The sequence below is a fragment of the Sarcophilus harrisii genome, chromosome 1 (assembly GCF_902635505.1).
Source record: "Sarcophilus harrisii chromosome 1, mSarHar1.11, whole genome shotgun sequence".
Classification (NCBI taxonomy): domain Eukaryota; kingdom Metazoa; phylum Chordata; class Mammalia; order Dasyuromorphia; family Dasyuridae; genus Sarcophilus; species Sarcophilus harrisii.
In genome coordinates this window covers 383,017,133-383,033,982 of record NC_045426.1, presented here as the reverse complement: position 1 = coordinate 383,033,982, position 16,850 = coordinate 383,017,133, and the positions used below count along the sequence as shown (strand labels likewise).

The 16,850-nt window shown below is 30.8% G+C and overlaps 1 protein-coding gene across 3 annotated transcripts in view; it reads right to left on the bottom strand.

Annotated features, from left to right (window-relative positions):
- Positions 1-16,850, bottom strand: part of CEP72 (centrosomal protein 72) — a 72,802-nt gene that overhangs the window by 28,592 nt on the left and 27,360 nt on the right. For 2 of the 3 annotated variants that reach the window (XM_031946077.1, XM_031946078.1), the window contains 2 exons: positions 11,333-11,514; positions 4,723-4,923 (listed from right to left, as the gene is read on the bottom strand). In XM_031946077.1, the coding sequence (XP_031801937.1) occupies positions 4,723-4,923; positions 11,333-11,514 (383 nt within the window). The remainder of the gene's footprint in view (positions 1-4,722; positions 4,924-11,332; positions 11,515-16,850) is intronic. The other variant, XM_031946079.1, reaches the window with a different exon arrangement.

Below are 16,850 nucleotides of genomic sequence, written 5' to 3'. Positions count from 1 at the left end.
GTCAAGGGGTTTTTCTACAGCATAGATCTGGCCATATAACCCTGCTCAAATCAAGGGACTCCAGTGGCTACCCAATTACTTCTAGGATTAAATATAAAGTTCTCTGTACAGCATTTAAATTTCTTTGTTAGATGAAGTCTTCCTAGCTTTTGAGGCCTCTTACACCTTACTACTTTCAACAAAATCTATGATCCATTTACTTGTGGTTCTTGAAAACAATATTCTTCCTCAATTGCTCATGGGCATACTGAGCTAATATAATAAAAATGACACTTCTACTTAAATTAATCTACTTATTCAGTGCTATACTAATCAAACAGCCAAAAAATACTTCATAGAGCTAAAAAATTTATAATGAAATATTTGGAAGAACAAAAGGTCAAGAATATCAATGAAAATGAAAAAAAAAAAAAATGCAAAAGCAGATAGCTTAGACATACCAGACTTTAAACCATATTATAAAGTGGCAGTGATCAAAATAATTTGGTATTGGCTAAGAAATGGAGCAGTGGATCAGGGGAATAGATTAGGTACACAAGATGCAATAGTTAATGAGTATAACTTAGTGTTTGATAAATCCAATGATTCAAGCTTGTGGGATAAGAACTCAATATTTAACAAAATTGCTGGGAAAAGTAGAAAATAGTTTGACAGAAACTAGGCACTAACCAATATCTAATACCCTTTACTAAGATAAGGTTGAAATGGTTTCATGATTTAGACAAAAGGGCTGATACTTATATAAGCAAATTAGGAGAAAAAGGGATGGTCCACCTGTCAGATCTGTGGAGAAGGGAAGAATTTACGGCAAAAGAATAACTAGGGAATATTATGAAATACAAAATGGATAATTTTGATTACATTAAATTAAAATGTTTTTACACAAACATAACTAATGCAGCCAAGATTAGAAAGGAAACAGAAAAATGTGAAAATATTTTTATAGTCAGTGTGATAAAAGTGATAAAAGTGATAAAAAGTGATAAAAGCCTCATTTCTAAAACACACAGAGAACTGACAAATTTTTTTAAGAACATAAGTTATTCCCCAATTGATGAAATGTCAAAGGATAGGAACCAACAATTTTCAAATGAAGAAATTTAGGCCATTTCTGCTCATATGAAAAAATGCTCTAAATCATTACTGCTGAAGAGAAATGCAAATTAAGACAGCTCTGAGGTACCACTTCATGCTTCTTTGGCTAAGATAACAAGAAAAGATAATGATAAATATTGGAGGGAATGTGAGAAAACTGGGACACTAATGCATTGTTGGCAGAGTTGTGCAATGATACAGCTATTTTGGAGAACAAACTGCGTATACCTTTTGATTCAGCAGTCTCACTACTGAATCTGTATCCAAAAAAGAACATAAAAGAGGGAAAAAGACCCACATGTAGAAAAATTTTAGCAGCTCTTTTTGTGGTGGCAAGGAAATTCACCCATCAATTATGAAATAACTGAATAAGTTATGGTAAGCGAATGTAATGGAATAATACATTGTCCTACAATTCTTGTCCTACAAGAAATGATGAGCAGACTGAGATTTCAGAAAAGCCTGGAAAGATTACATGAACTAATACTGAATGAAATGAACAGAACTGAGAGACACTGTATACAGTAACAAGATTATGTAATGGATCAACTGTGATGTACCTTAGCTCTTTTAAACAATGAGATGATTCCAATAACCTTGGGATAGAAAATGTTATCTACATCTAGAGAGAGAATTATGGAGACTGAATAGGTATCGAAATACAGTATTTTCACTAACTTTTGTTTGTTTGTTTCTTTCTCTCTCATGGTTTCTTCCTTTTTGGTCTAATTTTTCTTGCACAAAATGACAAATGTGCAAATGTGTTTAAAAGAATTGCACATATTTAACCTCTATGAGATTACTTGCTGTCTTGGGGAGAGGGGGCAGGTAAGGGAGGAAGAAAAATTTGGAAAACAAAGTTTCACAAAAACGAATGTTGAAAAATGTCTTTATAAGTATTTGGAAAAAATATTATTGAAAAATTTCTTTAAAGGAAACAATATTCATCATTCATCTCTGTGCCTTTTCACTGACTATTCTCTATGGCTAGAAGGCTCAGCCACCTCACCTCCACCTCTTGAATTCTCCAGGCTTCCTTCAAGACTCAGCTCAAATCCCACCTTCTGAAGGCTTTCCCTAATTTTACAGATTAATGCCTTCCCTTTTCAGAATACTTTCATGTATGCTTTATAGTTTACATATACACTTAGGAGTTTATATATTGTCTCCCTTATTAGAATGTACAGTTGTTCCTTGAAAACAAGAACTCATTTATTTATTTTTGTTTTTCTTTGTATCCCTATCTTTTATCACAATGCCTGACAAATAGTAAGCACTTTAAAAATACTTGCTTACTGACTGGTGTACTGCACATATTGGCAGATTTCTACCTTTTGTTGAAAATTTTGCACAACTGCCTTTTCTCCCTATTTTTAAAATTTTTGGTTATAAAAGATTTCTCCTAACTAGTTTTCTGATCATCCAATCTAAACATTATGGAGTGAGAAAAGGAGGAAGGGCAGGATGAAAATTAAGCCCTGAAAAAGCTTAATTTTCAGCCTGTCCTTCCTCCTTTTCTTACTCCACAACATGTTGGTGAGGGCTTCCTATGACCTACTATACAAGGCTACCTCTAGAAAACTTTATCATCTCCTCATTTGCACTGTCACTGAGATCAGAGACCATGGTACTAGGGAACTTTCATAGTCATAACTACCAAACTGGAATCCCCACAACCTGACTGATGAGCACATCCTGGGAACCATTCTATCCTGATGAGATGATTTCAGTTATACCTCCCCTCTCCTACCCAATCAATTCAACTCCTCATCAAGCTCTTTCCCACCATGCATGTGCCCATTGAGCCATATTTTTCCTCTAACCCCTGCTTCCTTGTTCTGGAGAAAGAATCAAATTAAATCTGCTATTGCTACTAAAAAGGAAGTAATGATCTCCTCTCCAATGTCTCTATCTAACATCACTATATCAAAATATCCCTCCAACACTACTATCATCACTACTACACTAATTTTCTTAACACTTCTATCCTTTTATGTAGTCTCATATTACTATATGACCACTTTCACGTTTGTTTTTGTATTCCCGTTGAGAAAATGATCTCTTCAAATTCTGTTCAGTAACTGTTGTGCAACAAACTCTTAGAGAATTGACTAGGAACACAGGTTAATTAGTCAAAGATCACTTGACTATTCTCTTTCTGAGTTAGATTATTAAGAGTTATTAATAATAGGTCTAACTGAAAGGGAAAAAAAGACCAAAGAGTTAATCATTTCTATATAAAAAAGTTTTTGTAAAAACAACAACAACAAAAAAAATCAATTCTATTAAGACTATCTAAGAGCCAGGAGAATAATATAACAAAGCAAAAAAAAAAAAAAAAAAGACTAAATAAGTGAAATGATAAAAAATGAAATATGAACATGAGTTTAAAACAAAATGAAAATTGGAATAAATAGTAGCAATAGGCCTTTAATGTTATAATTCTGTTTTATACAGTACTTGTAGAAATTTTGTTGTTTAGTTGATCTGGCAGTGCCAAAATAATTATAAATGCATCTATCATACGGAAATAATACAATTTACTATAAAAATATGTAAGGCATAAATGAAAATAGTATTATTAAAATGGTTAGAAATTATAGTAAAATTATTTTTAAACATTTGGGATTCCAGTTGTCCTTAAGTGCATTAGTGAAATCTTCAACAAAATTTAGAAATCAAATTAAGCTTAAATGTATTTTAACTTTAAAACTAGAAATTTTCTAACACTGAGCAAAGATAATCTGCTAATGTGCAATCCAAAAAATAATCGAGCATTTTAAGTTCAAAAATCTTGGGATTCAATGAACTTTTAAATGATCAAAATATTTCATTCTGGTAGGTGCTGCCATGGATAAATGGAGAAAAAACAACATAAAGTTAACTAATCTATGGAAAAATAATTATTCAAACTATGAGGTTTATTGAAACTATGAACTTGATAGTATGATAATTCTAGACATAAATAAATCAATTACTAATTTGAAACTAGCTTGTTATAAAAGCATACTATTTCAATATTAATAATCTGAAAATATTTTTACCATAAACTGTTAATCTTCAAAATATTGAGAATTTTAACACATACACATTTAAAACAAAAGGTCTACTAGAACTAGAATTTCACTATTCTAGGGAACATCTGATGAGGAATGTCTTACCAATGTGAATCCTACCTTCTCTGCAACTTATATACTCTTAGCTGCTTAGAGAACTGAATGGGTTAAGTGTCCTGCCCAAGATCAGACAGTCCAGAGGTAGGACTTGATCCCACGTCTTCCTAACTTCAAAGTCAGCTTTCTATCCACTATGCCATAATGCCACTTATCTATGAAAAGCTACATGAAATTATTCAAAATAATGCCATGAAAAAGATTTCAAGAAAAGAAAAACATAATCAAATTTTAATTGCACTATAAATTCAAAAGGAAATAAAGAAAACAATTTGCAATATGATAGCAAACTGAGATATATTTTATATATTATTATATAATATATTTTATATATATTTTCAACACAGTGAAAAACATAAGGATTACTACAGCTGTATCACATACATTCCTAAAAACAAAACAAAACAAAACAAAACTTATTCAAATAAAAATTTTTCATTTTTAATTTGATTACCTGAGGTTTGAAGGTCAAAATGACTAGGACATATATATTTATGCTGACCTTCTATTTCATCTTGACATTTCAAATTGGGATGTTCATGATGTTTATCATCCAGAAAACTCACTTTGCTGCTGCTTTTTTTCCTATCATAGCCTCTTAAGTTATCTTCAGAGATATTTGGCAATGATTTGGGACTTAAAAGATGTCTAGAACCTGTTTTTTTAAAAAATAATAATAATGTTATAAAAAAGTTTTATCATACAAAATAACAAAATTAATTTTCTTTTTTTTACTTAATTGTATTATTCCAATTACATGTAAAGTTTGGTTTTCAACATTCATCTTTATAAGATTTTGAGCTTCTCTTTCCTCCACCAAGAAATCTGATAAAAGCTGTACATGTACAATCATATTAAACATATTTCCATGGTAATCATGTTGTAAAGAAAGAAGCAGAAAAAAAAGGGAAAAACCAAGAGAAAGGAAAAAAAAGCCAAATAACAACCAAAAAGTGAAAATAGTATGCTTTGATCTCCATTCAGATTTCATAGCTCTTTCTCTGGATAATGGCAGTACTTTCCATCATGAATCTTTTGGTAATGTCTTAGATCATTATATTACTGAGAAGAGCTAAGTCTATTAGCTTTGATCATTACACAATCTTGTTGCTACTGTGTACAATATTCTCCTGGTTCTGCTCATTTCACTCAGAATCAATTCTTGTAAATCCAGATTTTTCTGAAATCTATCAGCTCATCATTTCATCATAAAGAACAATAGTATTCCATTATATTCATATTCATATCTATTTATATTCACAATATGTTCAGCCATTCCACAACTGATGGGTGGATATCCCCTCAATTTCCAATACTTTGTTATCACAAGAAAAGATGCTATAAATATTTCATACGTTTTCTGACAAAAAAATATATTTTCCTAAAATATATCAAATATCTAATAAAATTCACTTAGGAAAGTCAGTTTAGTTTAATAATCTAATACCTAATATTTTAATAAATTTCTATTACCATATCATACTATTACCACAAAACGGATTGATTGAACAGCAAATTATTTTTCAAAGATAGGAAAATGTTCTACTTCAAGTATAATCTTAAAATAGAACAATTTCATTTTTATAATAAAAATGATCACGTCTATAGGCTCAATAAGCTTAAAATTACTTAAATTCAAAGATTTAAGTTCTATAAATTGATATTCTATTTTTTCTCATTGAGTCAGAATATATCTGGAAGCGATGTTAGAGATACTTTGTTTCTAATATGTTTATTTTACAAATAAGTAAGATGAGGCCCCAAAATTAAAGGATTTGACAAAATCATATACTTAGTAACTGGCAAAACTAGGGCAACATAATTCTCTTAAGTCTGAAATTCGGTAAAATGAGTTCATTCAAAATAAAGAATGCCTGGTCTATAAAATGAACTGATATTTTTATAGTAATGATGGGTAAATTAAAAATGTACACCAGTGTTTTTGTTTTGAAAATTTCCCAAACTATACTTTTCTAGAGTTCATGCTATAGCAAAATCAGTAATAATGTAGTAAAATTAACTAAATTCTTTTTTACCATTATGTCAACCTTTTCCCCCATTACTTACATAGAGATTATAAAAACAAGCTATTTCCATGCCAATCATCCAGTATCAAACAGATATATGGAATCAAGGAAGAGAATTATTGAGGATGATGGCAATGAATATTCCTTCCATTACATTCCCCTTTATCCACCCTATTAGCAACAGAAACAGTATTCAAGGAACATATCCAAAAACAGTCATAGCAAAAACTGACCTATCAGATTTTTGCCCTGGGTCTGAAACCAAATTGGAGGTTTGGAATTATTTGGAAATATAAATCTATTATAATTAAAAGTAACTAAAATTCTTCCATCATAATTTACTGTAAAATATATATATACACAAAGACAAACATTCTCAGATATGATAAATTGTAAAAAATTTCCTAATTAACCTGGGAAGCTCTCCAAGAAATTATCCCTTGATAGTCATTAAATTTCTTCTTGACAATATAGGAAGAAGGATGAAATGCTTCAATATAGATCTATTTCTTTTTGGCATGTTTCCCCATCTCTTAAAGCCATGGGCCTCATGTGTCTACTGCCCACTTAATTTTTTGATAGGTAAATAATTAAGATAACTAGAAGGTTAAGAATTCTTTAACTCTATATATATATATATACTAGATATTATAGTTCAAACATCTAAAACAAATTCTTTATATAATTGTTAATTGATTAAATAAAATATGCTGAAGTTCTGCTTAAAAATATGTAACAGATAATTAAATATACAGTCCTTAACGATTATAAACAAATTTATAAATGAAGCTGCTTTAAAACAAAGAATTAGACCACAATTTTCAATATTAAAATGAGGAGTCCTTAACTAGAAAACTAGACCTGAACAAATTCTTTGCTTTTTAAATACCTCAGATAACAGAAATTCAAGAAATGTAAATAAACCCAGCTTCCAAGGACCAGGGAGAAAAAATTACAACAACAGAGGAATTATTGGGAGATTTCTTTCTAAAAATACACAAGAAGACAAGTGTGAAAAAGCAAGCAAACAGAAGTGATGATGGAGAAAAGGCCTGAAACCCACATTTTAGTCATATACAAACAAAATAAAACTAAAGGAATAATTTTTTTTTTACTCTACACAAAGTAAAATTTAAAAGCAGGAGCTGAAATTATGCTATCTGACAAAATAAAAACAAACATTCAAAACACAAAAAAGGATAAACAAGAAAACTATATTATGCTGAAGGGAACAATATAACAAGCCTATATTAGCAAAAAATTTATCTGCACAGATGCTAATTCTGATAGTAGTTCAGCAAATTCAGCAAAGGCTACAAAATAAACTTCTAAAAATTAGCTTCATTTCTAGAAAATAGTAACAAAATCCAAGCTATGATAATAAAAATAGGAAATTCCTTTCCAAATAAAAACCACATAATAAACAAAGATCAGGGTATTAATCTACTAAAGCACACAAAATAACATGTACAGATTCAATTCTAAAGTGTCCCTTTAAAGCAATGCAAATTGTTTCTTAAAAAAATAAAAAATAAAGTAGAAGAGTTAGCAGGGATAGAAAATAAAAGATATACATAAACACTAGAACAAGGATCAGGAGTAGAATTTATTAGAAAAAATAAAAGTAGGCCTACTAATCTTTGATCTCAGACAAAGTCAAACAAAGTTTTAATCAAGAGAGAAATCTACATTATATGTCAGCCATATTAATACTATTTTAGATACATGTCTACATATATGTAAATGCATACATATAATATGTGTATCTCTGTGCACATGTGTATGTATATATAGATATGTATATTTGATTATATGAAACTTAAAAACATCTGCACAAATAAAATCATTACAACTGGGATGAGAAGGGAATAAGTCACATGGGGGAAATTAGTGTATCAAAATTTTGGTATCTAAGACACATAAACTTTACTATGCATTAAGAAATGATGAATGTGATGAATAGAGAAAAACATGGAAAAATCTGCAAGAATTGATTCAGTGTGAAATAAGCAGAGCCAAGAAAATATATACCCACTGGGTATAAGGTAAATGGAAAGAACCATATACACACAGACACAAAGAATTGAATGCTGCAAAAATTACAGATAACAAATGTGGAGGGAAAATTCTAGAAAGATGGTGCAGTAGGTCAGAAAATTTTAAGCTCTCCAGATTTCCCCCACAAATAAATCAAATTTGCACCTCAGGGCCAACACAGACAAAGAAAAACAAAGACTTGCCTTGGGGCAGAACAAGGGTCCTCCAGACCTAACACAAAAAAAAGACCCTGGACCAGAGATTTACCCGTGTGAAATGCAAACACTTCTAGACCAATGCCACAGAAACACTAAGTGGGGAACCCTGAGCTAATTGGCTTTGGCCAGAGCCTCAGTCTGAAGCACAAGTTTTTCACCTCCCAGAAAGCAGTGGAATTGAGGGGGATGGGAGGAAAATTCTGAGTCCAAGAAGTCTGAGGGAACTTGAACTGATCAGATTATGGGGGAAAAAAAAAAAGCTAACCAAACTAGAAAAAGAGATACAAAGTCTTAAAGAAGAAAATAATTTTTTGAAAATTAGAATTGGGCAAGGGGAAATCAGTGAAGAGACCAAGAAATAACAAAACAGGATATAAAGAATGAAAAAATATAACAGAACATGAAACATAAGAAAAAGCAGATCTGGAGAACAATTTAAAAAAGAAAAAAATAAGAATAATTGGACTACCTAAAAGTTGTGACAAAAAAAAAAAAAAAAAAGAAAGAAAGAACCTTAACACAAGGCTGGAGAGGAAGACCTGAGTTCAAGTTCTTCCCAACACCTACTGGTTATGTAATAAACCTAGGCAAGTCACCCAACCTCTCAAGTGTTCCAAGGCAGTTTTCTAACAAGGCTCAAGTGTCAAACTGAGTGAAACAGGGGCTACTAAAACTTAAATAAGGATCCCTGCAGGGGAATACTGACTTTTAAGAAATCACACACACACACACACACACACACAGACGCGCGCGTGCGTGCAAGTATATATATATCCGTTTTGTCTAGCTAAATATCTCTCAATTACATTTTAATCTGGTTCCAAAGACACTCAGAACTGAGTCTGATGCTTTAGCAGAATTTCCTTAATGAAAGTTCCCTATGACATGGAAAACTCAGGTCTAGACAAATATACAAAATCTTAATAAAGACCTTATAAAAGAATTGTATAGGATTTACAGCCTCAACAGCCACAACAAGTACTAGAATCATATATACTGACAATCAAAAGAACTAGATCTGAGGCTAAAAAATATCATACCCAACAAAATTATCCATAATATTGATTAATTAAATAATTCCAAAAAATGGGCACTCAACAAACTTGCAGATTTTCAGGACTTACTTTTAATCAAAGCCAATCTCAATAGAAAATATAACTTATAAGAACTAATTATCAAAGATCAATTTCAAGGAACTTAACATGGACAAATTGTTTTTTACATGGAAATATATACTATATGTTTAAGATCAGCAATTGAGTTGCTCAAAAGAAAACCTGAGGAAGAGTTGAGTAGACCCTTAAAAAAGCAAAACTGCCTAGAAAAAAGTAAAAGTAACAATTATATTATACAAATGAGATGCAAAGGGAGAAGAGACACAGAAGTATTACCTATGAGGGCTCATTGTTCTGAAAACCTATTCACATCAGAAATGAATTAAACAGGCAACACTACAGATAAGTATATGTATAGTACCTTCCAAAATCTATAAAGAAATAAGGGGGGAAGGATGGACAGTAGGAGCAACAAAGGATAGGGAAAGAAGATAAGGGAGGAATCCATGGGCCAGAGGAGGTTAAGTAATAGCAAGGCAAGTTAAGAAGCATATTTATAGCAGAAGAGTTTGTAGGGATACAAAAGAAGAGATAAGTCAGACTAATTAAGAGAGAAAGCTACATTATATGTCAGCCATACTGATGTTGTTTTGGATGCATGTTTGTACACTGGATGGATGTGTGTATGTGTCTGAGTATTGTGTGTACAGAGATCTGGATGCTTGAGTAGGTGGAATATATGGGTGTGAATATATATATATAAACAAACACATATTTGTGTATGTGGATGAAGGGATGGGTGTGGAGGTGTATACTTGTGTGTATGTATGTATCTATATATGTATATGATACTTATTTGTGCTTAAACTATAAACTGCTTGGGAGAGGTAAAGGGATGAAAGGGGGAAAAAAAGAATAAAGTTAAAAAAAAAAAAAAACCCCAGCAGAGAATAAAAGAATAACCTACAAGGAAGCAAAGAAATGAATTTCTTCTACTATTACATATCTTTTCTTGAACTGACAATTTATTATTATATATTTTGATTCCTCCCTAATATCTGCTAGATACTTGACAATGTTCTGTTCTTTTTTGTTTTCCTTTTCTGTTTTTCTTTAATAAATGGTGAAAAAAGACCTTTAGAAATTTCAAGGCATAGTCAACTATAAATATGGAAATGACCTATAAACTGCATTTAAAGACATACCAATTTTCTTCTCAAGCTGACAGGGACTTCAATTCTGCTAGTTACAGAATATGGTTTACCTTCTCAATCAAATTCAAGAAACATTTATTAACCACTGTGCTAGGCATTAAACACAGATGAAAAATAATTGCAATAAATTTTCTTTTAAATGCCATTTGCTATTTCTTTTTGTCATAAATCTAAAACCTAAATTAATAAAATTCAAAACTTCTTAAAAACTTAGGAAGACCCTGTATAAATAAGCCAGTTTACTTAAGAGTTCCAAATAGAGATCATATAATAATATAGTTCTGTGATCTCAGAGCCCTTAATGATCATCCAGTCCTACTCCCTGGTTTTACAAATGAAGAAACCTGCAGTCCAGCCTGGCAGTCAGGCAGTCCAACCCAGGCAGACCTGGGTTCTCCCCAAATGCAGGTTCTTCCTATAAAATCATGTTGTTTAAAAATAATCACCAATTATACAGTATGTGTGACATAAATCATAGCCAACATTCAATAAGTAATAGTCACTGTAAAATACCTTGCAAATTATGAAATTCAGGTACAGCACAGTTTTTTTTATTAGCACTTGTAATCCCAGGAGGCTTACTTAAATCCATTTCACATTCCGCAATTAGATTTAGGACAGCTTCATCTTCTGCATCCATGATTGAACACTTCTTTGTAAGGGAGTCAATATATTTTGCTCTAGAATGTCGATCTCTACCAAAGAAAGCAAAATTATTTATTACAATTTTATAACAGCACAATTAGAGCAGCTAGGAAGTACAGTAGATAGAGCACTGCACTTAGTTAAATGGAAAATCCATCTTTCTGATTGAAATCTGACTTCAGACACTGACTAGCTATATGACCCTAAGAAGTCACTTAACCCAGTTTGTTTCAATTTCTTCATCTGTAAAATGAGCTGGAGAAGGAAATGGCAAACTATTCCAGTATCTTTGCCACAAAAATCCCCATAGAGTCATGAAAAGTTGAACACAATTGAAACAATTAAACAACAACAATCAGCACTGTTCTCTACTGCAGCAATATCAAGTATCTGCTGCAACAACCAAAGTAAAGCCCAAACCAGATTAAATATAAGTGGGAAATAATTAAAATAAATAAAAGTAATATATAATATGGATGTTACTATGAGATTTTCTAAGTCAAAATGTAGCTGCTGGGATCTATATGTAGGGCTTACTGGCCCTATTTTCTAATTGAGTTTGATACCACTCTTCTATAGCATAACGACACCGTCTAGGTATAATTATTTTAAAAATAAGAAATAAAAAAATACCAATAAGCTTACCTTTTCAACAGGTGGGAGAAGGAGTCAAGAGGAATTCAGAACTCAAAATTTTAATAATGTTAAAAATAAATAGGATTTTTATTTTTATTACTTTTGTTATCATCTAGTATTAATTTGGAAAGCTTTCTTTGCATAGCTGACTCAGTTTCATTGATAAAGGATCTCCAAATTATTTTCTAAATTCTGCAGTTATTTGATCATTCTTAAGCATAGGAAACTCTTAAAACATTACAAGGTAATTTGATTTATACTACATTCACACAAAATAGTTTAAATACAAAGCTGACAGCTTATAAAGTCCTTTCCTCAAAAGACTCTTTTGAAGTAATACAAATATTACTATATTACAGTGTTTTATCTATTTAATATTCCTCATGAAAGTATTTTGGAACATATGATACTCAAGCATTTCATGCATTTTACATAGTATTTTCAATGGAATTTTCCTTTTGCTGGTTTCCTGTTTTTTAAAAATTTACTTCATTAAAAATGGTAACTTTGTTGATTTTTATAGAATTCCAAATTTGAGAAGTTATTTCAACAGTCACCTAATCTGATTCATCATCAAAAGCAATCTCTGCTTTAATATACCTTACAAATAATTAACCATTTTCTGCTTGAAAACCTGAAAGATAACCTCCTGCCTCTGAAGCAAACCCATTTCACTTCTGGACAACCTTAATTCCTAATGTTAAGTCAAAATTGGCTTCCTGTACCTTCTACTCACAGTTCTTGTCTCAGCCCTATAGGGCCAAATAAAACAAGTCTAATGCCTTCTCCCTATGAAGCCAGTTAACACATCTCTATGAGACTTCTCTTCTCCAGGTGAAACTTTCCTAGTTTATTCTACTAATCTGAATGTTACTAAAAGAACTTCACACTTGCACTTAAACAGTAGCACCCACAACTGAATATAATTGAACACAATAACTCCAAATGAAAGAGGTCTGACAAGGGCTGAGTATAGTGAGACTATCAACTCCCTTTTAGGGGAGGATATACAACCTAAATAATCATTAAAAAGAGAAAAAAGCAATAAAAATTATATGTAGATATTTGTATATATGTATCTATATACAAATTATATATATACACACATACATATATTGTGTATATGTAAACATATACACACACAGATATACTGAAGGGGAAGGGGTGTGTCTCCATAGATACAGAAAGAGCTTTTGAGAAAATATGGCACAGTTTATGTTTAAAACTACAAAATATAAACACATGGAAGGAATCTTTTTAATGTGATCAAAAGTACTTGAGAAATTTGAATATATAATTACACAAATTGCTTTACCAAGGCTGCTTCAATATCCTTGCATCTCAGTTAAAAATCTAACTTGGTAATGGTAAAAAATTGCAAAGATTTCATTTAAAATATTTTTACAATGACATCCCTTTGTGATTGTTTCTCTGCTTTATGGCTCTCTGATTTCTGTATCAGCATCATATGTGTGATTTTTCTTCCAATTTAAGAGTGAATCTGTAGCATAGATATTAGCTGCTCTTTATAGATTTTGAACCTGGGATAATAGTATGGGATTAGGTTTTTTTTTTTTTTTTTTGGGGGGGGGGGGTGTTCTTTATCCAAAATTGAGTTAAAATGACATTTCTCATTATGTTACTTTGAATTATTTTATATTTTTGTGGTTACCAGTCTAGTGTATCAGCATCATATTTGTCTTCTAAAAAGGAGTTTAGTAGAATGCTTCTGGTAATTCTTTTTAATTTTTTCTGTTTGGCATTTACTATATATATATGTGTGTGTGTGTGTGTGTGTGTGTGTGTGTGTGTCTCTCCCTCTCTCCCCCTCTCTCTCTCTCTCTCTCTCTCTCTCTCTCTCTCTCTCTCTCACACACACACACACACACACACTTTGCTTTTCCACTCTCCCTTTTTTTAGTTGAATTCACTAAAGATCTATCAATATAGATCTTTAAAAGGTGGCTTAATTTTTTCATTTCAAATCTTTGAACTTTCAATTTTTTCTTCTAGATTTGATCTCTGCTTATTTTTAAGATAATCTTTCTGTTTCAAAATTGCACAGATTACTAATGCTCTGTTCTTATGTATTAAGTACTACCTTAATTTTAGTGTGATTTGTAAAATCTATCTGTCCTCTTTTTACATTTATGTATTTCTTTGTACATAACCAAGTTACATAAAGATATCTACACTTTGTAATTCTGAGAAACATATATAGTCTTTGTTATTTCCACCCAAGTGGTTCCACAAACATTTTTAATCTAACTTTCTAAATCTATTTTTCTATTTGTTTTCCTTTCTTGTTCATGTCTCTTAGATTTACCTAGTTCTGAAAGAGGAACGTGTTTTTGTAATTGCTGTGCCATATAATCTTTTTGTAATTTGGTTTTTCCTTTAAAAATTTAGTTACTGAAATTATTTTGTGCTTTTATGTGTATGTATATATACTTCTAGATTTACCTAGTTCTGAAAGAGGAACATTAAATGCTTTTATAATTCCCATGCTATCTCTTTGTAATTTGATTTTTCCTTTAAAAATTTAGACACTGCAATCATTTTGTACATTTATGTGTATGTTTATATGTATTGTTTTACTGTCTAGGTGACTGAGCATTATGCAGTTTCCGTTTTTTTCCTCAGATCTTGTCATACTGAAATCATGACTACAATGCCTGTTTTTTATAATACAATTCTACCATTTTATAAATCTCTTTAAGATTTACAAAACACTTTACACATTTGATTCCATCTTCACTACAAGTCTGTAAGGTAGGTGCTATTGATGCTGTTTGAGTAATCTAGATTCCTGGTGCTATAAGAGAGTTAAGTATCCCCTTTAAATCGGCTGCAGGTTTTAGGAGTGAAAGAATTCACTCATTCCCAAATTATTAGTTGCAAAATGAAAGTCACTGATTCTCTGGACCAGACTGTCTTCAACTGGAGAAGATGATTACTAAATTTAAATTCTATGACTAACTATATAATTAATTCTGTGATTCCCAAGTAAAATAAAAGGTTAAGCTAGCTAATAATAATTAAGTTTTAACCTTATCAACTGAAAATCTTTAATAAATTTGGCTATAAGAATAAGTATAAAGTTAATAAATGTTTATAAGAATGACCATGAAGTTCTTTCTGAGTCATTAAAAAGTAAATGTGCTCAGCACATTTAGCAGTTTTTTATTGCATTCTTTTTTTCTGCAAATTAGAAATCTATGCACATAATACAAAGTAAATATTACCAAGAATTAAAATCTGAGAATTCTTCAATCATCTTGATAAATAGGGATTATTATATTTCCTTCTAAGGGATACTACCATAATAAAAGCAATCCCCAAACCCTTATTTAGATCCCTCTATATAATGGGATTTTCCCTGGGTGGAAAAAACATTCATCAGATTCCCCTCTTAAGCCAGAATCACAAAGTTATAGTCAGATTTATCTTACAGACTTATTTTAATTTCTACCCAATTAAAGAATACTTCCATGAAATCCCTTAGTGATGAATTCTGTTTAATGCTGGTAGTAATTGGACACTCCTTCACAAACATTTCATTATGGCCAGTTTTATTGTAACAGGTTTCTTCCTTATATTGAACTAAAATTAAGAGCTTCTGTCATTCTCTATTAGTCCTAATTATATTTGTCTCAACTTACTTTTGTCATTTTTGCTTTTTATCCTCAATATCTTGTATATAGCAGGCACATAAGAGAAGCTTACTGAATATTACAGCCTTTCAAATATCTGAAAGCAGTTATATTTTTCCTTTTAGTACTCTCTTCCCCAGAATAAGCATCTTTCTTTCTTTTAATAAGTCTTTATACAAAATGTATCCCCTGCATTATCCTCTGTATACATATTATTTGTCAGTGTCCCTTTTAAAATGTGATAACTAGAATTTAACACAATCTAGGTGTGTGATATGACCAACACAAAGTACAAAAGAATCATCACTTTAGAATTAAAATACAATTCTGAGATGCTACCATATATCCTTTAAATTGGAAGCTAGCTTAAAAAAAAAAGATGAATATTGTATTTGTGATATGGTACTATATTTTTTTAAAAAATATGACAATATAAAATTATAAAATAAAAATTTCCTAAATTGTGAAATTTGTTTCATTTTTGGAATTTGCAACTACAGCTCCTAGCACAGTGCCTGGAACATGACAGGAGGGATACAGTTATAAAACTGTTCATACTCTTTCACCTAATGATCACATACAACTAGGATTAGAGAGGGTTTCTGAAAAGGAAACAAAGACTTATGGTGTAAAATATCCATAGAATAAAATAGTTATAATTATAAAAGACTGTAAATAACTCACAAATTCAGCAATTGAAAATGACTAAATAAAGAGAGCTTATGAAAAAAGAAAACAGCTACTATTAAGAAAAAAAATGATGAATCTAAAAAAAGAACTATGGAAAAATTTATTATTAATTGATGCATGAAGAATAAAACATGAATATATACATTATTTTAATTATATAAAACAGCAACACTTTTCAAAATCAGAAATTCAGGATGGCACAGAGAAGAAAATTGTCTTCTATAATTAGTGCAGTTTGTGGATTCTTTTAACTTTTTATTTGAAAATTTGGTTTAGAAACTAGTTAGTAAGCTTTGAATAAAATTTTTAAAGCATCTTAAAGACAATTTGCTACACAGTTAATAAAGCCTAATGTATACAGATATATATATATATATATATATATATATATGTAAAATGTATATCAC